This window comes from Centrocercus urophasianus, unplaced genomic scaffold (assembly GCF_019232065.1).
Source record: "Centrocercus urophasianus isolate 14NV4802_14NV808 unplaced genomic scaffold, USGS_Curo_1.0 seq_39, whole genome shotgun sequence".
In the NCBI taxonomy this organism is placed as follows: Eukaryota; Metazoa; Chordata; class Aves; order Galliformes; family Phasianidae; genus Centrocercus; species Centrocercus urophasianus.
The window spans coordinates 3,519,979-3,543,105 of record NW_024884966.1 but is presented as its reverse complement, the minus strand read 5'-3'; the positions used below and the strand labels follow the sequence as shown (position 1 = coordinate 3,543,105).

At 46.4% G+C, this 23,127-nt stretch overlaps 1 protein-coding gene across 2 annotated transcripts in view; it reads left to right on the top strand.

The window, feature by feature from the left end:
• The first annotated feature begins 5,333 nt into the window (after positions 1-5,333).
• The window catches only part of BLK (BLK proto-oncogene, Src family tyrosine kinase), a 36,352-nt gene continuing 18,558 nt past the window's right edge, over positions 5,334-23,127 (top strand). For both annotated transcript variants that reach the window (XM_042832690.1, XM_042832689.1), the window contains exons 1-3: positions 5,334-5,774; positions 19,873-19,975; positions 21,425-21,473. In XM_042832690.1, coding sequence (XP_042688624.1) covers positions 19,874-19,975; positions 21,425-21,473 — 151 coding nt within the window. In that variant the 5' untranslated portion in view covers positions 5,334-5,774; position 19,873. The remainder of the gene's footprint in view (positions 5,775-19,872; positions 19,976-21,424; positions 21,474-23,127) is intronic.

Genomic DNA, 23,127 nt, shown 5'->3' with positions numbered 1-23,127 from the left:
TCTGGCAAGGCTGTGTGGGTGTCTCTGGGAAGCCCTGGGGTGGGTAACTTGGGGCACTGCTTGCTGGCACCACCCAGAAACCAGTTGTTGCCCATCTGCTGTGCTGGGAAAGCCCCTGTTGCTCCCACATTTCACCCAGCAGGGCTGGAAATCATTTTAACTGCTTCCAAGAATGGACCCATAGAGGCACGAGCCCAGTTGCTGAGTGACTCCGAGACCGTGGTCTTCCTTCCTTCCCCGGGGGTTAAGAATTAAACCTGCAACACGTGGGGGTGCCTCTGCAAAGGAACCCCACATCTGTCCCCACATGCAGCTGTTGCACATCTGGCATCTCAGGACAGCGCCTGCAGACGCGGTGGTGTGAAGGGTTAAGTGCTGGCCATAGACACCTCATTACCCCGGCCCCTTCCCACAGCCAGCCTCCTTCCTTTCTTTTTTTTTTCTTGTTCCCCACCCTCCTCTCCCCCAGGGCAGTGGGGAATGATTTACAGCCCCTCCCTGAGCCCAGCGTCCCTACAATCCCATCACCAGGCTTCAATCCCCACCACCCCCCTCCCCACACCCTGCAGCCCCTCCAGCATAGGGTACAGCCCTGCAAGACCATGCAGACTTCAAAGAGTGAAGAACAGCATTTTCACATTTCTGATGCAAATGCAATTATTATTATTTTTTGCTTGGACAGCACCCTCGTTTTGTCAATTTTCAGATATGCAAATGCAAACAGCCTGGCAATCAGTTCTCCCAGCCACCTGGCAGCTTGCACCCACCCTTCCTGGGACTGCTTATGCTGAATGGGGACTGGGGAGACACGAGAGCTGTTCCCTTGCTGCTTAAACCCTCTGATATGGGGCTGTAGTTGCATTTCTAGACTTAGCACCTAATTTCATGCAGCATCTCATTGAAACAATCCTGGGTCTGTGCTGATCATAGAATCACAGGATCACAGAATGGCTTGGGTTGGAAAGGACCCTAAAGCCCATCTAGTTCCAATCCCCTGCCATGGACTGGTCACCAACCACTGGATCAGGTTGCTCTGGATGAACCAAACATTATCAAGGCATGGACAAGGCCCAGGGACATGTAGTTTTGACGAGGGATCAGCATTGTTCAGAAATGAGCAAGACCTAGGCCCCTTCCTTGGAGGAAGACAATTTGGATGCGGCCACCCAGCTTTGACAGGAGCATTTCATTGCACAGTGTGGCCAGAAGGGGATAAGTTGGCCTCAAGGCTAGAGAGAGTCATAGAATCACAGAATGGCCTGGGTTGCAAAGGCCCACAGTGCTCATCCAGTTCCAACCCCCTGCTGTGTGCAGGTCACCAACCAGCAGCCCAGGCTGCCCAGAGCCACATCCAGCCTGGCCTTGAATGCCTGCAGGGATGGGGCATCCACAGCCTCCTTGGGCAACCTGTTCCAGTGCCTCACCACCCTCTGGGGGAAACACTTCCTCCTCATATCCAACCTAAACCTCCCCTGTCTCAGTTTAAAACCATTCCCCCTTGTCCTAAAAGGAGAAGAGAAGCTGTGGTGTGGGTTAGTTTAGGAGCAGAGGTGTTGCTGCCAAGGCTGGACATCTCTGTCATCGCTGTAACAGACCACACACGGCCACCCGCTCCCTCTTCTGTAAATGTTTATTTTTAATTTAGTTGTGTAATGGATTTCAAATTAGCTGCCATAAGACGCCAGTGAAAGGCTGGAGCCTCATCCCTCTGAAGTCTTCTCATGGGTTTTTAATATTTTTGGCTTGCATTTATTTCATCGTCTTCGCTCAAAGGACCTGTGGCGGGGAGTTGTTCCTCTCCTTCCACCAAAACCCTTTCTGTGATGAAGCTCTAACCCCAACCACCTGTGGTGAGCACCTGAAGATTAGCATCTGAGATCCAGTGGTTGGAAACCCTGCCCACACAGGGCACAGGGATTGGAACTGATCTTTGAGGTCCCTTTCAACCTAAGTGATTCCGTGATTCTGTGATCAGCACAGGCATTGTATGATTCTTTTGTATGACTGAGTGCAAGAAGTCAAAATAAACCTCTACAGAGCCTATGCCGTCCATATGTATGGCTCAATTCTTTTTCCTTATGCTCAGTGAAGCCTTTCTGTTGCACTCAGAGCTGCAAAAGCTGCTCGTGCCCAGAGCTACACCCTTCAGTATCCCTGAGCAGAACACCTGAATCCTTTGAAACACCAAAGCCTGGGTCAATGCTGAGATGTTGTTTTGCAAAGCCGAGGCTGGCAGTTGCTTGCTGCAGAGGTAATTCTGTTCTCATTGCCCAATCCTCCACGCTGCCCTTGTGTCACCAGAAACAGGCAGAAGCAGCCATTCCTCTTTCATAAGGGCAGCTAGGCTTTGAATCACCTGCTCCTTTCCCTGGCTTTGGGGTAGTTTTACTTGTAGGCATCCTGAAAATGGAGCACAGAGGAGCTGGACCTCCCAGCATGGAAGTTGGCCATTTTGTAGTACCACATGTTGGGAGTGTCTTGGAAGAGCATCAGTGGTGGCTTTTTAACTGGTCACCGTCTAAATGCCTTTTCCACAAGACAAAGTCCCTGAAACCCAGCCTGCCAGAACTGGAATGAGGAGAGGATTCCACTATTCCACTACTGATCTACCCTAGCTGCCAGCAGCTTCTAACCACTGCATAGATACTTGGAGGAGAGGAGTGTCCTCTGAAATGGTCAGAGAGCCATTTGTGTGCTTGTCAACCTTGAAATGGGATGGAGGCACCTACAGAGGGCAGCAGGTCTCCAGCTAATGCTTTGCTCTGGTCACTGCAAGGGAACCACTGTGTACATAGAATGTGTGCAGGGGGTTGTGGACATATGGCTGCTCATTGCCAGGGGTCACTGGGGGATCTGGAGGGACCAGGAGATGTCCAGGATGATGGAAATGACCTAGTGATGCAACATGGCTTAGTTGTCATGGTGGTGATGGGTTGATGGGCAGACTTGATGATCTTAGTGGTCTTTTCCAACCTTCATGATTTTATGATTCTATGATTCTAAGCTCATCCTCGTGGAAAAGCAACATGTCTTATCTGGGGATCTCTATATGGAAGACCCAATTCAGCTTGGGTGTCACCTATGGGTAATTGCTGTTTGCCCCTTCATGTTGTCTCACTGCAGTTCACCACCCCAATGGAAGGGTTGAAGCCCACCAACTCTTTTTTTTTTTTTTATATAGCTTAAAAAGAATCAATTTGGGGACTGCAGAACTTTGTAAATGTATGTGTTAAGGTAGCAAATTATTCTTCCCTTCAACTCCAAAAACTTCTCTAAGGTGTGAAGAACTGAGAATCATTTCCAAAGAAAATCATAACCTTTTCCAAGGATTCAAAGTAGCTCACTTGTAACTGCTTCCTTTGAGAATCTGCTAACCCCAGTTCATTGCAGCAGCCCAAAGAAGAAAAAGCATTTAGAATCTCAGGAACAAGATGTAGTTTTTTTCCACTCCTCTCTATCTTGCTGAAAAAAAGAAAAATTTGTTACCATGGCTTCCTGATCTAAAGAAGAGAAAGGTAAGGAAAGCTTATCTCAGATAGTGTTTTAAGATGGGATGAATTCCCTTCTGGAATTATGAGTCCATCTTGGGTTAAGTGCTGAGATTCAGGTAGAATTCTAGAATCATTGATTTGAGCAGGACCATAAAGATCATCCAGTCCCAACGCCTGCCATGGGCTGGGTGCTCCCAACCAGACCAGGCAGCCCAGTGCCCCATCCATCCCAGCCTTGAGCACCTCCAGAAGAACTCACTGAGGGAACCCCTATGCTTACTACACTTGATCTGGAGATGTGAGATATCCCAGATGTCCACACCTTCCTATGTTTGTCGTGCTGTTTCTGATCAGTATCACCAGTTCAGAGCTGTGTGCCCCATATGTCTGGGACCTCTTCTGCTAGGCAACATCCAAAGGACCTGCTGGCTCCTTCTGCAAAGGTCACAGAGGCGCCACATGTACCAATAGGGGCCACATGATGATGGTGGATGAGCTCTCTAGGATTCAGCCATTTCTCAGTTCACGCTCAGTGTCACACTATGATATTCTGAGTGAAACCACTGTCACAGCATGGGGTGAATTGCACAGCATGGGCAGCTCAATTCCCCAGTGATTTCATCAGCATCTGCAGGGACCAACAGGAGCTGTAAGAAAGCTGTCCTGCGGCACAGCAGTGTCCTCCAAAGATGCAGGCTGCAGCATCCCTGTCCTTAGCACCCCTCTTGGTCTCTGCATCAGCATCTGCTCGCTCCTATTGCAGGAACTGGGTGAGATTTCCTGGATTTGCATCTGATTGACAGACAAAAAAACAGTTTCACTTCATCCTTTGGTGGCATGACAAGCTGAATCTGACCAATAGCTTCTGCTCAGAGAACAAGTGAAAGACAGAGCTATTTTTGACTTTTTTTTTTTCTGCCCAATAGTTTGATTTTCCTTTTTTTTTTTTTTTTTTTTTTTTGGTTGCTGTTTCTGAACAAAACTGACCCATTTTGGAAGCAGTCACTAAAATGAAAATAGTGTGTGAAATACGATCGCTTTTTAGATTCTTCTGCTTTGTGGTTGTTTTTTTTTTTTCCAGGATAGGGAATGAACCATAAAAAGAAAAGTTCTCAACTTCCAAAGACCTCTCTTTGGAGGTAGTCCCCCATTCCCACATTGCCTTTGGCAATGTTGTCTCAGCCAATGGTGCTGCCTGAACTGCAGGACCTGAGATTCAGTCTTCTGTTAGATGAAACTGTAAGTCCCCATCTCAAAACTTAGTTGGTGAACACCCACCAATGAACCAGCTTCAGGTAGGATCCCTATGTTTGGCAATAAGCTTGGGCTGGCTGGTGTTGTCTCAGCAAAGGCTCCATCCAAAACCCAGCAGAACCAATAGGAGATGCACATCAGCTGCCTGGCCTTTAGCTGGGTCTGGAGATCTGAAACCCACTGAGTGGTTGGAAGCAATCTATGCCAAAAGACCCTATAAGATCTTAGGAGACTTTACATACATGGAATAAAGACACATGATTATGTGCTGTCATCTGTCTCCTGCATCTCTCTCCTCCCCGTGCCCTAATGACAACGTAGCTCTGAGCAGGAACCTGACTGTTCTCTTTAGATGAGATTTGAAGCAGAAGCAGAACCTCAAATGGAAAGTGAATGAGATTACAGCACTGTAACCCTGATAATCACAAAATGGGAAACTGCTCAGGCTAGAACCTGATAAGCTCTCACAAAAATTAAGCATGCACAGTAAATATCTCCACTCCTACCATTGGCCCAGAGTGCTCTGAGCTGTGAGTGGGCCAATCTAGAAAACTGAAGGGCCCATATTTCTCCTCCCCTTTACAGACAAGCTTTAACGCCCTGTGGATTCACAGGTGCCTTTCAACTCACATCAGCCTGAATGAGAGCAGTTCGGGGCATCTGTTGAGGAGGAACAGTCTTTTTAGATGCTTTTTTACAGCCTTTGCGGATAACGGTTCTGCTGGGCTGGCCACATTTCTAACATTAGCACTAAATGAGCAGTGTGGTTATACTACCAGTCCTACAATATCTACAAGTGTAAAAACCTGTGTGATTTGTCATTCAGCTGTTGTCGACAGGAAGCCACTAACAGCAGCCAACTGACAACACCAAGAAGAATTAGGGTTTCTCTTTCTACGTGCTGTAAGGATTAAAGCTTATCAAGGAGAGCTTAAGCTCTGAAGTTCACACCCTACAAGAGATTATTACACTCTGGTAGACAACTTGGACCAAGCGGGCTATGATTTAATCTGACAAAGGAGCAGCCAGGTAAGTGCAAATAGTTTTCCAAAACCTTTGCTTCATTCTGCTGCCTGTTTTTTGCCCACCTCTCCATTGGGTGCATCCTCTTAGAGTACCCAAGATGCGATCCATCTGTGGTTATCGTCCACGCATTAGTGGTGACTGAGCCCTTAAAGATGTGTGGTGGGATGGTCAAAGGGAATTGGCTGTGGGTTGAGACAGCGTGCATTTCTCCCTTCTCTTCTGGCTACGTGTATCATCTGGAATCTGGGCACCCTCTGAGGTGGGAGTGATGCTCTGAGCCAGAAGCTGACCCAGGCACTGATCAATCTCTTTCTCCTAAAAAGAAACCAAAAACTTATAAGTGGATGAAAGCCCTTAAAATGGCAAAAGGAAGTAAAAATTTTGATGCTTGTGTTCTTGTTGGCGGTTGCTGAACTGAGTGCTTGGATGCTGCATATGGTGCAGAGAAGGGCTGAGGCTTTAATTCCCCTTCTGCCAAGACGGTCACTGGGGGCTGAGGATCTTTCCTTTGTGCCCTACAAATAGGTTGGATTGTGCTGAAGCTGTTTGGTTTTTTTTTGGAGGTAATAACTGTACTTTCACCACCTCCTCCAGTCAGTCTTGCACTTAATAATGCTGGTTGTGGACAAAGCTTCTGGCAATCTGGAGTGCCCCAATGGAGTTATAGGAACTATAGGCCTCATGCTTCTCTCTTTGGTCACTTCCCATTCCCATGCATGCAATTCTCCACAAACCTCCATGCCTTTCATGCTTGGTTGGATACCTCAGACACCACTGTGTTTACTGTGAGACCTCCATGAGGGACGAGCAGCTGCACTGACATAGGCTGTTTGCATCTCAGAGCTCTTCAGACGTTTGCTTAAGGCTTCATGGCCGGTTTGGCAAGTTAAAACTTTCTTATGGCACTTTAGTTACCCTCCCTGTGAAATGGGGGCACTTGTTGCCTATCTTGTAAGCATGCTGCAAGACTGTATTGATGATGAATCTTCATAAACATAGAGCCAGGAGAAGGTGCTACACATAGCACTGACATGTGGTTCCAGGTCTGGTGTGTGCTAGAGGAGAGGAGACAGCAAGAAATTAAGGGGAGAATAAGTCAGCTGCAGGCCAGCAAAGGCATCCTCATTAATATGCTCCACCAGTCGTTACATGAAGGTTTAATTACATCTTTGTCAGAAGGTCTGAGGGCTGCAGAACGCATGGTTTCTTGCACACATCTTGTATTTTCTCCTAGCCCTTCTGCAGCGCTATCATTATGCTGATGCACAAAAATCTGTAAAGTAAATTTGTTCGGCCTATTCTTGATTTGCCTTGCCAAGACAGGGCTGCCACTGCACCTTGGTTGCAGCTAAAAGGCAGAAGGATGAGTTTTCTGATGGAGGAGAAAGAACCTAAGATATATTTAAGTGAAAATTTCGCCAAGGTGCCCCAAAATTTCTTTTTTTTTTTTTTCCTGCTTATGTAACAACTTCCTATATTCTACTTAAGAGAACCTGGGGTGTTCTTTCTTACATTTCTGCCCTGGAGTGTTGTGTTCCTCAGCCCCTGTTAAATAAGCCCATGGTATCTCAAACTGAGCATTACAAGAAATTGAAGTATTTGTGTGCTTTGGAAGAATTTGAGCATCTGTTCCAGACAAGAATATCAGCTCTTTTATTTCTGCTTTGTGACTCTCCTGCTAACCACGCATTCAACCTTTAACTCTCCATGAAACCTCTGTGGACACTTCAAAGTCCCGTGGGTTAATTAGGCTGTCTCCTAGTGCAGACATGGCTTTTGGAAAGGGGCTGTCGTTCACCAGCAATACCATCTGGAAACAGGTCCTGTGAGTTAGATGGGAGTCACGGCACAACACTGGGCAGAGTAGGAGCATTGGGGAACACTGTTAATTCATCATTACCTGTCTTCCTTTCTTCCAATCATTCTTCCCATTTTCTCTATGTTAAAAAGGCAGTTTTCTTGCTGCTCTTCCTGCAAGATGCAGGAGGCAACCAGGCGTTGACTCCGTGTGGATGAGCTCCCTTACGGTCAATAGTTTCCTGCAGACGCAGAGAGTTCAATCACGGGCAAATGTTTTGCAAGATCTCTGGGGCTAAATCCTGCTGGAGCCATCAGCAACCCCAAATTTTCCATTCACTTATTCATCTTCTGTGGTGCAAGTCAGCTTTTGTGTTAGGGTTACAGCAGATGGCAAACAGCAGAGATTAGAAGTAGCGGAGGGGATAAAGATGGATGGAATTCTCCCTTTCCAGAGGTCTTGGCAAGAGATTACAGCCTCAGGGTCCTGCTACTTGTGGAAGAATTAGCTACACCGTCAAATGTCACCATGGAACTCAAAAGAAAGTACATCCCTGCGTGAAACAGGATATTCAGGGTCATGGTTATTGCTTAAAAATAAATGTTAAAGCGCAGCTTACCCCGCGGGAACATAAAGCAGACCTCCAGTGCTTTATATTGGACAAGCCCTGTGCTACTCAGAGATCGGTCTGTCTTCCGTATCAGGGCTAAACCCACTTGAATTCCTTCCACCGGCCAGCCAAAAAAAATTCCCCCCCAAAAAACAAAGCCCAAAAGACAGCAATTCCTCGTGTCGAAATAAAAAATGGACTCGTAATTATAATCACTTCCAAGAAAATGTTGCAACCGGGCTGGAGAACAATGTTTCTGGGGTTTTGCAGAGTAATTTTGCTTTTGTTAATGTTGGTCAGTTTTAACTTGGAAAACATTGTGGTTTTGCCTATTCAAGATTCCAAACCCAATTATAAAATGCCCAAAGCGAAGGCACACAGCTGAACAAAGGTGCAGACAGGGTGAACAATGTAGGATTTTTGCAAGAAGTGCTGCTGTTTGATGTGTGTCACTGGCACGCAGAGAAAGGGGGAATAAACTTCACGTCTGTGATGGACAGGATAAGCAGATGGAGCTTTCAATGAGGGTAATTAGTGCTGATGATTAAGAAGTCATCTTAAGGATGTAAGAATTGGAGGGCTGGGACGAACTGCCTGGGGAGCAGTGGGAATTTGCATCGCTGAGAGTCTGTAAGCACAAGTTAGGCAGTCTCTCAGAAATGATATAGGCCCACTGGACAGATTAGATGACCATTTAGGCATCAGTCCTATATTTCACAGAATCATAGGGGTTGGAAGGGCCCTCTGGAAATCATCTCCAACCCCAAGCTGAACGGGTTCCCTAGAGCCTACAACCCTGTAACATATATATCGTTTCTGACAGGAAACGAGCTTTTCAAAACTCTCTGCTGTTTACCCCCTGCAAACTTGTATTTACTTACGAAATTGTTTGTTTGATTTGACAGAATCTGATAGAACGCATTCTGCTCCTCTGGGAACAGAGAAATCTGTTACTGATCAAAAAGCAGCGCGCAGGATCCTTCGTGTCTGGCATGTCAGGCACACAGGAGATAGAGCAGAAATACAGATGAGTCCTCTGCTTCTCTGATGAGAGAAGAAGAGTGAAAAATTATTTGTTTGTCTGGGGCATCTGGGCCGCTTCACCAATGGTTGGATGCGCAACTCTTGGAGGTTAAAGGCTGGGTGCACAGACTCCTGGTGTCATTTGCATAAAGGTCTTTATGGCCAAGAGGAAAATGAGGCAATTAACTGTCCAAGTCACCAGGGTCCACGTTTCCTGCACTATGATGTATCCTAGTGCACAGAAGGTCATAGCTTGCTCTTTTCTCAGACCCCTGCACTTCCCAAGGTAATGGTGACGAGTGGTGAAGGACCATCAGATTGCACAAGTTGCCTCCATAAGAGAGTACCTCCCTTCTCAGTGAAGGAGTGGGGAAAAGGGAAACCCTTCTGTGGGCAGAGGAGCTAATATGTTGCAGGACCTACCTCAGTTCAGGTTGGTGCCTAGCCAAAACCTGAGCCGCAGTGGCTTCTGTATTTATGCGAATAACTGCTCACAGTGAATGGCTTGAAACCAAGAATATTAGGGGCAGCACAGCTCAAAATGGGGTTGGAGCTAGATGATCTTTGAGATCCCTTCCAACCCAAGCCATTCTATGGCAATAAATGGGCTTTGAATACAGGTTAAATGAGATCTATGGAAACATTAAGGCATCGTGATGGAAGGAGAGAGATCCAAGGCCGTGTTAAACAAAAGGACAAATTGATATAAAAGCTTTTACTTGACATTTATCTCAGAGTTTTTTCCCATATCTCTTACGTATTTGGCCTTCAGCACTTGAGAGGCAGAGGAAGAAGTCTGCAGCTCTTTGAGACATGACTGCAGCCAACACGCATCAGAAATTCTCATTTGTTTCCAGAGGGAGAATACTAGTCAGTCAGGGTCCCAGCTGACGCAAATAACCAGAATAGGCATGATGTGAGCAGCCTGGCAGGGAGGGCTGGGGAGGAGAGCTTGTCCCACATGGGCAGGCTCCTGGGTGCAAGGAGAACAGATTCTGCCAAAGCTACTGGTGTGTTTTCATCCCTGTCCCTTGGGGTAGCCATGCAGTGCCTACATGATTCAACAGGTTAAACGAGGGAGAGCCCTGAAAAGTCCCTAGCAAGGAATTTGCCAGCAACCACCGTATTTTGAAAGGTGAGAGATTTTGCTATTTTATCACTGGAGATGCTGCCTTCAGAGGTCAGAAAGTGTAAGTGGTCGCAGCCATGATCTGCTGGAGCTCAAGGAATGTTTGGGCGTAGCTCTCTTTGGATTTTGGGTGGTGCTGTATGAAACCAAGAGTTTCAACTCAGTGATCCTCGTGAGTCCCTTCCAACTTGGTTCCTATCCTACAGTTCCTATGAAAATGGAGGCTGCAGGGCTGTTTATCACACATACAAAGCTGATGTGTTATCACAGAATCACAGAATCACAGAATCACAGAATTGTAGGGGTTGGAAGGGACCTCCAGAAATCATCGTGTCCAACCATCAGCATGCTCATCAAGAAGCATGATGTTGCCATAAATTAGCTTTTAATCTACCAGGGGAATGGAAACTGGAAGGTTCAGATGGCAAATTAGGCTAAATTAGTCTTGTGGAGTGGTAAGTCCTTGAGGTAAGTCCTACAGGTCCTTAGGTGCCTACAGGCACCTAAAAGCCATGGAGGTGGCAGAGTCACTGCCCCTGGAGCTGTTCAAGAACCATGGGGGTGAGGGATATGGTCAGTGGGCATGGTGGGGGTGGGTTGAGCTTGGACTTGGAGACCTTAGTGGTCTTTTCCAACCTTCATGATTCTATGACCCTATGATTTAGCTCACAGGCTGGATCCATGCATGGCTTTTGGGGGACTATAAAAGGCAGCAGAGACCAAGCAGCTGTGGAACTGCACACTGCTCCTGGAGAACATCTAGGGACTGATGCACTGCCATCTCCCTACTTGGGAGGGTGAGGTAACAGCCTGCATTTTCAGGATAAAGAAATTTGGGGCAGGTGGAATCCATCTGGAGTGACCTGGGAACTGCATACAAGACATTTTGGTTTTTTTTAGTGCCGTTTTGTATGCTTTCTGAGTGATTTCCCACCAGTTATTTTCAAAAGACACCTTTAGGCTGATGCTTCATCACTTCTGAGTAAGCAAACTGCAGAAGGGATTCACTTGTGTGGACTCCCATACTCTGGATCTCATCTCAGGGCAGTGAGATTTGCACGTGGAAGCAGTAGTTGAAGGGCTGGTAACAGCCAGTGTCACAGCCAGGATACCTTCAGGAGCAAAAAATCTCCTTGGAATGAAATGGATTTACCTATTCTGCTTATTTAAATTTCTTTCTTTGAGTTGCTTTAAATGTGTCCATGACTGGAAGGGTCTGCACAGCAGCCTGGCTGTGGCTGCTGGGTTTCCCCACTGCCAGAATTGGAAATGTGTCTCAAATCAGAAGCAGGTCGCCCTGTTTCCCAAGATGACTTGGCAGCCTTATTTCTAAGCCTTTGCTGCACCTCATGGCAGCTTCTCCTTCCTACCTCTGTGGTGGATGGCAAGCCACCTTCTAAAAAAGCAACTTCCTTTTTTGTAGGAGTAGGAAGTGAAGCTCACTTAGCAAAGAGCAGTCAGGTACCTCAGATGAGCTCTCTGCCAAAGAGTAAAGCCCTTCCCAAAAGCTCAAAGTGCTCCAGCTAGCCCTGACACTGCCATCCCCTTCCCCAGCCCCAACCCGGCCCTCTCTGTCTCTCTGTCTTCTCCTCTGCCCTTAGCTGGAGAAGAGTGGGGACAGCAGAATGCAAGCTGGTGAGGGAGAGGTCTGACAAATCTGCAAGGGCTTCCTCATTTCTGTATCTCTTCGGTATGCAAACAGCCAGCCTGGTTCTGCACACGCCTGGCTGGGGGCAACTGAGTGGGTGTCTGCCCTGGTTGTCTGCAGGGAGAACCTGTGTTGACCTTGGCCTCTGCCAGCTATCGGTCAAGGGGCATGGAATGGCCCCAGAGAAGATAAAGTACCCACAGATTCCTATTTAAGGCCCAGCCTAAGGTCCCGTGGTCTTGCAGCCCTCCGTGGGATTTTGTCCTTTTTCCAGGAACACAGAGCACTTGCAGAGGTGATGCTCACGAGCAGCACTGGGGCAGTGGGCAACTGCATCCCGGAGCAACTTCTCCATATGCACAGCATTGTGCCCTCAGCCAACCCTGTCCCGTCCTTGGGTCTTATGGCCATTCAGGGTCCTTTGCTTTGACAGCGCTGCCCCACGAAGCCATTCCCCTGCCAACATCATCAGCAGAACGTGGCTGACTTTGGGGCTGTGTGCTGCACTGAACGGATGTCGGCTTACGTCTGTCTTCCCTGTGAGGGCGGCTGAACTACAAAGCATGAGGTCTCTCCAACCTCAAGAGCACTGAGACCCAGCATCCCTTCCCTCCTGCTGACCCATATGTTACAAAACCACAGCATGCAATAACCCACAGAGGTCACTCAGTGTGGTTTTTTTTTTGGGGGGGGGACTCTGTCCTTGCAACAGCTTAAAGACAACAAACAGTGGCCCAGCAGGTCTGCTCCACAAACGCATTGAAAATACCCTGGTGAAAAAATCCCTTTAGGCACCCTATGGGAAGCCTTAGGAGTCGGTGGGAAGAAATTCTGCTCCTTATACAAGTCATCTCCTGAGACAGACAAATTGCAGCCTTCCTATTGAGCGTGCTGAGGCAGAATGAGAAAGTCATTTCTTCAGAGTCACCCACAAGTCTCTGTCCAGGTCTTCGTCATTAGACCGTGTTGCCCCCTCAGTTCTATGGTTGAGTAGGTTCATAGAGGGTTGGGGCTCCCTGGAACAAAATGCATTTCATCTGAAAAAGTCTTTTTTATTGCTTTTCGTTTTGTATTTAATCACTGCAAGGTTTGTTCAGCTGTTTCCTAAAGTTTGGTGGTTTGCGTAGTGGAAACACGGCCCATTCACAGTCGTCACAGCTTATTTTAATGACGGCTGTTAGTAGCCTGTGGGTTTTGATGGGTTTTGTGCCTGGGTTCTCTCTGAGTTTCTCGCCTTCCTCAGTGCTGTTTTGGCCAGATTGTCTGGGAAGTGCGACTTGCCCCCCCTCCCGGATGGATCATGCCAATATTCAAAATAGAGCAAGGAATCCTCTGAGGGAAGAAAGGAGTCAGTTCTGACACGGAGACGTGATTAAAAAAAGAAAGTCCATTAAACGCAATCACAAAATCAGGCTGCTTCTGCAACCCGGGGGTGCAACATTCTAAGCCTTCAGTCCTATGGATGGTGGGGACGTGGTGTGAGCCAGGGATCTCTAACGGGGAAGTTTTCTGAGGGCTCTCAGCCCCATGGAGCATCGGTCATGGGTCGAACCAGTGCTTCGCCCATCCTCAGGTCGTGTCTCCAGGAGCAGCTTCATAGGAAACAGGCAAGTAGGGCTCATCCCAACCCTCTGAAAGTTTCCCTGAGGGTGGGGGAGGCTTTCTTCTACCTTCTTCCTCTTTCATTCCCTCTTCATTTGATATCTCCCTGCCCTGTGTCCTTCCCCCTCTATCCATAAGACAGAAAGAAAGATGGGAGCAGCACCAGTGGTCGCTATAACCTGGTCCCAAGGGATGGTTTTCAAGGAGGCTTTTCCCTTGGTTTGCAGCTGAAAGAGAGAAATGTGTGCCAGGTGTGTGTACCTTGATCCTCCCATCCTCCCTGTTCCCCAGGGCCTGCGGTGGAAGAGATTAAAAGTGTATGTGTGGGGGAGGCTGGTTGGAGCTGGACACTGCTGCGATCAGCAGAGGAAGGGCCCTGAGCTCAGGAGCTGTTTCTGACCTGGCTTTCCAAGCAATTGGAAGCGTTCGGAAGTGGGGCTGGAGATGTACATCTCTCCCTATAGAGATTCCTTCTTTCCCTGTGGAGATCCCATCTTTCCCCATGGAGATGTACATCTTTCCTTGTGGTCCGAGGCCCCGTCTGAGCGTGTTGGGAAGGGGGATCGTTCCTGCTGAGGCCTGACGCAAGGGGCTGATGGATCCTGCAAAATCCCATCAATTTCACATGGGAAAGGCTTCCCTTGCTGATGAGAGCTCATCTGAATTACTCCTGTTGTCTCCAGAAGGAGGGCTTGCAGGAGGGGCATATCTCAGGGCAGAAATATGGCTGACCAAATGTAGTGGTGTGGAGGGACACCGCATCCATCTCCTCATGCCCCCATCACTAAGGGCACAGCCCTTCCTCATGTCCCCATGGCTAAAGGCTAGGTTGGTTTAGGCCAGACTCACTCCGCATCCCTGCAGATCACCAGAATGTGCCCACAAAGTATTTCAAAACAGAGCTTTGCAGTTTTTGGTTAAGGAGCACAGGCTGTGCCCATTTCCACAGGATTTAGACCTCTGTCAGAGCTGGCCTGTGGAGTGGATCTCCCTTTGCCATGCTCCAACTTGCCTATAACCCATGAACAAGCTTTGGACTGAGATGCCAACAGAAATTGTTATGCAGCAATGCAGCTTTATGATAACATTGCTCATACATGGTAAGCACCAGAGATACTCCTGGCACTCAAAGAGTTGTGTGTTCTTCTCCTGGCCCTGCCCTCCTACTTCCTCTCTCCAGTGCATCCCCATCCCCATGCTCAGCTCCTGTAGATCCATCCCCACCTGGCCATCACAACATTGGAGCTGAGATCATGATGAAAGTATTTCAAAAGGCATTCACAGAATCATGAAGGTTGGAAAAGACCACTGAGATCATGAAGTGTGACGTTGACCTATCACCACCATACCCACTGACCACGTCTCTCAGTACCACATCCCCATGGTTATGGAGCACCTCCAGGGACAGAGACCCCACCACCTCCCTGAGCAGCTGTGCCAGCACATAACCATTGTTTTAGAAAAGAAATATTTCCTAATATCCAACCTGAACTGGATGACATTTGAGCATTACCAATAGGAACCTTCCAGGTCTTCAGTGATTTTGTGTAGATGCAACATGTAACATAGGCATCTGCTTCACTCTCCAGCGGAGGCCGTGATGCTCACTGCTCTGTGCTTTCCAGCTCTACTTTCTACATTGCTTTTCTAACTCCTCTATGCGCACTCTGGTCCCTCCAAGTGAGAAGTAGCTTTTGGCCATAGGAGTGATCATGACTTTAGCTGCGGATGCAGCACTGCGTGCATTGCCTTCTTTCTGAGACAGACCTTCTGTGGGATTGGTGCTGTTTATAGCACAGCACGTTTCTTGCTCAATTCTGACTTCTAACCACCTCCTAGCAACAGACCCGCTAATCATGCAGACTTAAACATAGTGTTAAAAACATCTTTACCAAACCCCAGCAGAACTGGAAAGCAGTCACAGCAGCGATGGCTTCTTTGTTCCCATTTGAGTAGCTGATCGAAACAAGCTCTTCTGTAATTCTTTGGTGCTGTGTCTTGCAAAGCAATCCAAGGTTGCCTAGTTTGGAAATGTAATGAACTATTTTGTTAAGATAGAAGAAAGCTTCCAGAGTATGTAATGCATCTGGGACATGCCTAGATCTGGGGGGAAATTTCAACAGATCTTTTTTTTCTCCTCACTTATTCAACTGCAAATCTGGCATATCTAAATCATTGTATCTGAAGTGAGCTGATTTCATTCATTCTTTCTGGTAGGAGAAAGAGAGCTTCAGCAATCAAGACCCTTCACATTTAGAATATGTTTTTATAGTTTTGCATTTTTTAATGCCATTTCCTTTTAAATCCATTTTCTTATGAAAGACTTTCTGAAGTTTTAAAATGAAGTGAAATATCTAATCTTGGTCAACTATGAAAACACTTTGCTGGACCCCCTCCAAAGTCTGAATGTAAAGGAGGTCATTTTGAGATTTATTGGGGGTTTTTGGAGCTGCCCTCACAGTGAAACACTTTTGGCTTGCTCAGGCCTTAAGTTCTTTTTCCATGGCACAGTTTCATGGGGGTGAAGCAAATAACGAGCCGAGACTTCTGCTTTTCTGCAAGATTCGGTCTTCTTGTTTCCCCATGCACGCCCATGCAATCCCAAGGCTGCTCATCTGTGTCATCCACATCCCCATTGCAGAAAACATCAGAAGAAACGTTTGGGTAGCAGAAAGAAGCCAACTGCAGGAGATGGCATGCCTGTGATATAGGATTGCTTACCCAAAGAGGATGGGAAAATTAGGTCTTGCCACACCTGGCTTAGCACAGGTACTTCCATCCTGTTCTCCCATCTGCTGCAACAAATACAAATACCTGTGTGTATCCAGCAGGTCCATTTTGTCACCATCTTGTTTGTTTGTTTGTTTTGACACCCTAAAGAACTGAGAAGGCCCAGCATTGAGAAAAGGCAGATCCTCAAACCCTATGATCAGCAAAGTCTTGTGTTCACCTCTACTGGACTCCTTAATGGGACTTCAGGCACAGCTTGATGGTTTGTTTCAGTAGGGAATGTTCTGCAAACCCTTTCAAAGATGGGCGTTGATAGAACCTTCAGTCACATCCTTGATTCTCCATCACAATTCTGTCACCCAGTTGTCAGTGGAAGCTTTGCTTGAGATGAGCTCTGATGGGGTCTTCAGAAACCTCCCTTGGACCATTGTTGCAGGAACATATGTACCTGCATCCTGCTCTCCTGAGCCAAAGTGTCCCCTCTAAAGACCATCTTCTTTCCTATCCAAGCATCCAGTGTGTGTGTGATGTGCATGTGTGTCGTGCATTTGTTCAGAGACGGATGCTGCACAGGGCTCACCATTCTTGTGTCTTTCAGGTTGCTCAGCAAGGGCTCACTTGACTCTCTCAAGGAGACTTCTGCGTGAAATACTCTTACTCAAAATTTGCCAGCAACCGAGCTGGACATCTGGAAAATTTTGCATTGCATCAAATACTTTTATTCAGTTTTGAACTCTGGTTGCTTTAAAAAGATGTTCTTAAAAATAAATTGTGTTGGTTTTGAACTTGAGTAGACTTGAGGAAATGAGTGAAAAGAAGAATGAACACAGGAGAGCATTTTAGTTAAGTATTATCAATGCGATGAATAGTTTTCTTATCTATACTCAAGGACTATCAGAAGGAGAGGTTTCCTCACTTTCAGTAATTAAAAATCATGGAATCACAGAATGGTTTGGTTTGGGAGAGACTTTTAAGATCATCCAGTTCCAACCTCCTGCTATAGCCAGGGACAACTCCTTGTTTTTCTGACTTGCTATTTTCTCTTCAGTGCTCTTTTCCTCTAGGGAGAAACAAGCCAACAAAACAACCACCAAAACAACAACAACAAAAAAGAGCAAATAAGATGCCGGGAAAATTATCAGTTACTTTCAGTTGTTTTTCTCAATCTTTCTTTTTTGTGTGCGACATAGATTTAAAAAGAAATCAACCATAAGAAATGCTTTGAATAGTGCGCGTTCCTCTCATCCACCTTTTTTTGGGGGAAAAAAGAAATTAAGAAAATGAAAACTTCACCAGCAATGTGCTGGGAGACGACAAGCAGCGTTCTGTTTTGGTCACTGTTGGACTGCGGCATTATCTGTCCATTTATCTAGGACCTTCTGGCACGAAGGGTGGGCTCATCGGATACCGAAGGCCTTGGCAGTGTGAACGTTGGGTTCTGTAGGGGTTATGATTACCCAGAGCTGTGCAAATCTCTGTGTGCAGTGCAGGAAAAGATGTGGGTGGGAGCGGATGACCTTTACCGGAGATTTCTCACCCGTTCTATTTCCCGCCTGAGATGGGACGAGTTGTTTGCTTCTCGGTGTGGCTTTGCACAGCTGTGTCCTTGACACTTGTATGTTTGTGGGGAGAAAGCTCTGTGGTGAGACATGGCCCTACCTGCAGCAGGAGGGTTGGAACTTGATGACCCTTCCAACCCGAGCCATTCTATGACACCCAGCTGTCACAAGGGCGATCCCCTGGACACAGCAACACTGTGTGGACATGTAGAGCTCAGAGCATGGTCCCTGCTCTCCTCAAACCTTGTCGGTAGAGATGGGATGGCCACAAAGGCCTTCATCATCTGATGGCACTTGCTGTAGCTGACACCTCTTCATGCCCTCCATGACACGGCTCCACCAGTGCCATCCCTGAGAGTGACTCAAGATCCCAAAACGTGCATTCCTCATCCTGCATATTGTTCATTGGTCCTTTCATAAAGCAATCCTGGTGGCGTGATTGATGGTTGAAATGTAGCAGACTTCTGCTATTTCTCTTATACCCTAACTCCATAGAAAAGGTAGCAATTGACATGCCAGCAACTCCCATTTAGGGGAAAAGTATATCAAAGATCCTGTGATGGGTATTTAGACAACATGTACAAAGACCATAGATGTATCTAAGGCAAAGGCAACCTGCTCTGAGTCTCTGCCCAGAGAGATGCTGAGGTCTGTCTGCAGGTGGATGGACCACCTGAAGGCTCAGGTTTGAGAAAAGCCCAGAGATGTATGGATGCTGTAAAGCTTTTGTTTGGGGAAAATAACACATGTGAGTCTACCCTTTTTCTTCATTTTAGCAGAAGGGAGAAGGTAGTTCAAAAAAGAAATTGGGGTCTTCCAACTTCTCTGCTCTTGAGGCTCCTCATCTTCTGCTCATCTTGAGTTCATCATCTCAGAGCTTGTGAAGACCCTACTTGGAGTCTTTTTTCTTCTTGGGGCCATCATCTCCTTCTCTCTCAAGGACTGAAGACTTTTCTTGGTCACCTTAGAATACTGAGATGGCTCTGTTGGAAACTTTCTCATTCCAAAGGTCCCAGATTTTGATACATAAGAACCATACTAGAAAACAAAAATTTCACTTTTACTTGGGTAATTTTTTTCCCACAAGTCTGATTTGCTGGAAATTTTTTAGAATCCTCTGTTGGATTCTAATCATGACACAGCATCAGATTGACATCTGGGGGAGATGACTATTAATGTTGTTCCCTGGATCCTTAGTCCTTTGTATTTGTTGCAGACCTTGAGACATTTTGGCAAAATCAGAAGTCAATGTGTCATTGGCCAGATACAAAGATTTGAAGTTTGGATTTGATTTGTTGTTGTTGCCTTTTCCTTGATGTTTCGACCATATATTTTGATGTCTTTTTTTTCTTTTTTTCAAAACAGGGACCAGGGCAAAATTTGGTGCTGGATGATGTGGTGATGTAGATACTTTATATGCTTTTGCCAATAGCTTTTCAATAATGTGAGCTTCAAATGCTCCCTACATGTTTAAGGAGCTGAGAAGACTAAGATTGCAGCAGTTTGGCTATTTTTACCTAGACCTAGTGTTATGCTGGGATTATTGATCAGAGCTGAAAGTACATTTCATGGCTGCAAATTAAGCCAGGCCTCAAGCACAAGTATGGAAAGACTTAGAGTGGACCAGAAGATAGCTCATGGAAAGAGATTTATTAACTCGTGTCTAGTGCTTCTCCAGGTGGCTGGGATGTGTATTCTCTAACCCACATCTATCTGGAAAACATAATTCATGATGTGCAGGAGACCCACACCTTGTGAGACCTGAGAGCATCTCAGACAGTACTGGGGCATTGCACATGGCCAACTGAATCAAGCTCTATGCCCACACTTTGTAGGTAGGATTGATGGGGTGGTTTTAGATTCATCCATCCACTGTCCCACTGCCCCTCATTCACATCTTCACTTTCTTCTTCATGAGTGAGAAGGTTGCTTTGTCTCTCACTGCTTACATCCTTCCCCAAGAACAATTTAATTATAAAATACTTTCTGGTCTTTCTTCCAGGATGGGGTTGATCGGGAGCAAAAACCAGCTGATGTCCAATGAGAAATTTACATCAGGAAGCAATCCGAAAAACAGGAGTAGACCTCCTCCTGCCCCACCCAAAGTAAGTCTCCAGCTTTGTGTCCTTATCGAAGTCCTCAGCAGCCCAGATGGTGTCTGGAGTTATGCAGGCAATACCTCTGTGTGCCAGTAGGAGCTGGAGTACTTCTGTTGTCTGAAATTTAGTCAACCAATTGGGAAAAGTTCAAAGCGAGGGAAAACAAATGTTTACACCTGGCTTATCCCCATCAGCTTCTTAATACGGGGTGAACAGTTCCATCATCACCTTCTTGGTCTGGATTTTTTCTTGTCTGGATTCCATTTTCTCTTTGCGTTATGGAGGTCAACTTTCTGAGTGCTTGCAATGATGGTGCTCTGAAGCACTGTGTTATGCCGAGCATCACTTGGGCTCTGCTGCCTTCAGCTCTCTGCAATCCAGGCTCATGTTGCTGACTTGCAAACAGCACAAAGATGGGTCAGATTCAAGCTAAGATTCAGTGCTGCCACATTCAAACCACAGAGGAAGCTTTACCATCAGGGAGGACAAGGAGCTTAATTGATAGAGGGTCTGCAGCTGATCTGTGTTGGGCTGAGAATCAGAAATGCTGAGCTCCTGCTGCTCCCTGTGAACTCAGCCCATGTTTGCATGAGCACAGATCAGTCAGCTACTGGGTTCAGATTTTGGTGCCCTAAAATAATAAACTCCACACATAAGCCTAGGAAATCACTTAATCTAGCCGCCTCTCACTGTATGGAAAACATGAAGATGTTTTCTTTCTTCCTGCCCTTGTCAGTAGTGCAGCCAGATGCCAGCACAAGAGAAACTCTGGGTGCAACTAGGATGTGAAAACCGTCTCAGGTCTCAAGCTCTCAGAGGAGGGAGGCATTACCTAGGGGGTGAGCAGCCCTCCCTCTCTCCCCGCACTGCTGCTAAGCAGGAAGTCAAAGAGTAACATGGGTTGGAAGCAATGCATGTTTTTTAATTCTTTGTCTCTAGTTCACTCCTTTGGCAAATGTATAAATATCCCTGGCAATGGTCAAAGGCTCCCTTCAGTGGGTCTTAGGTTATTAGAGAGTCACTGCCTCTTTTTAAAACGTATCCCCGAGCAAAAAATATTCCACAAGCTTTGGGCAATCACAGCAAAGAGCATCCCAGGTTTTCTGCTTCAAATAATACTGCAACAGTTGTTTCTCAGTGGGGCCATTCACGTCTCATCCTCCATTGATCCAAGACTGGGCATCAGAGCTAGACAGAGCAGGGTCTGAATGAGTGGCTAGGAAGTTACATTTTTATTTACAAGGCAGTCAAGGTTTATGCAAGCTGAAAGTCAAGCCATCTACAAATACCTCACAGCAATACATAATAAAACCATCACAACACGTAGGGATCCAGCTGTGGGGGCTGTTGGCTGGCTGCAGTGGGCTCCCTCTCATCTCTGAAGCTGAAAGCAGGTCCTTCTGTAAACATGGCAAAGTAATTATGTCTTCTTTTCTTGTTCTGTTTCAATCAAAGGGCAGACAATTTATCAGCCTCTCTCATCTAAACCAAGCCTCTGCACAAGGTAAGATGCTGAGTTCAATTGCTGTTTCCTTTGCCTTCCTGTGGGGCTTTGCAGAGTGGTGGTCCTCCATCAGCAGGTCTTGAGAATGAGCTGTCATGTTACAACCATGTGGTTTTTGTAATTTTAGTGTTGCCAGGAAAGGAGTTTATTGTTCATTTTGAAAGAGTTTAAATCACTACATGCTGATAGCGGCCAGTTTCTCCTACTCATCGAAGAAATTAAGAGAGAAATGCACTCCTTCCCTGGCTGAGCAAAGTGAGATCTGAGGCACCAACTGCATGAGATCCATCTGTCTGCAGCACAAGAACCTGTGGATGCGATATCCAGCCGGCTGAAGATTTCAGAGGAAACAGCAGAGAGAGACTACAAAGAGAATGAGAAGAAAGAAAAGTACAAAATAAGGATGCTCAGAGCCCCTGCTCGGAGCCTAGTTGTTGGCTTCAGCCACCTCTGCAATTATCAGCAGATTGCAGATGGCATTTTGACGATGATTGCCTTTCAGCAGGAAGCCCTCTGCTACCTCTGCCCAGCCTCCAACAGCAGCTTGTAGTTCTTTGTGTCAAAGAGATTTTGCAGATTACAGACTGAGAGAGAGAATTAGAAGAAGGTGAAAATATAGAGGAAGCTTGGACAGAAGCGTTTGGCAAATCGCAACATTTTCTCATGTGGATGGAAGAGTAGAAGGGGAGATAGGGCTAAGGAAAGGAAAAAGAAAGATAATGGATATGATCAGTGTAACAGCAGACCTGGCCATCATGGTCTTATGACAAAATGGCCTGGGTTGCAAAGGCCCACAATGCTCATCCAGTTCCAACTCCCTGCTGTGTGCAGGTCACCAACCAGCAGACCAGGCTGCCCAGAGCCACATCCAGCCTGGCCTTGAATGCCTGCAGGGATGGGGCATCCACAGCCTCCTTGGGCAACCTGTTCCAGTGCCTCACCACCCTCTGGGGGAAAAACTTCCTCCTCATATCCAACCTAAACCTCCCCTGTCTCATTTTAAAACCATTCCCCCTTGTCCTATCACTATCCACCCTTGTAAACAGTCATTTACAAGTCTTCTACCTCCACAACTGAGCAGACATCACTGTTTTTTCATGCTTATTTTTTCAGCAAAGTTTTTGCTCTGTCTAGAAGCATGACAGAAGTTGTCTTCAGAGACGCCTTTTACTTCTGCTTCATGCCAGAAGGCAGAAGTGGAAAGATGCAAAAAAATGCATTAAGTACCATGATAGACATTTGCAGATGTCAAAATGCTGTTGCTTGTTGGGTATGGTTCCAGTTTTGGAGGAATACTCTCACTGACAACTCAGGAACTTCTTGTTTTTCTCTATTGGTGCCTAAGTTTCCGGAAATGATGCTATGTCTGCCTTTGTCCTGTGTAGCAACATGAGACGATAGGAACCATGTGAGACATCTGAAATATTCTGGTGACAAAGAATTATTCAAGGGAACTGATAAACAAAACATAATTTCCAGACAATTCAATCATATAACAAAAACAGAAGATCTGAATTATATCCTGTGAGAGCATTTCAAGGTGAAAGTGTTGACTACGAATGCTTGACAAGTAATATTAATTGAGAAACAACCTCAGTTTCCCTTCCCTTCCCTTCCCTTCCCTTCCCTTCCCTTCCCTTCCCTTCCCTTCCCT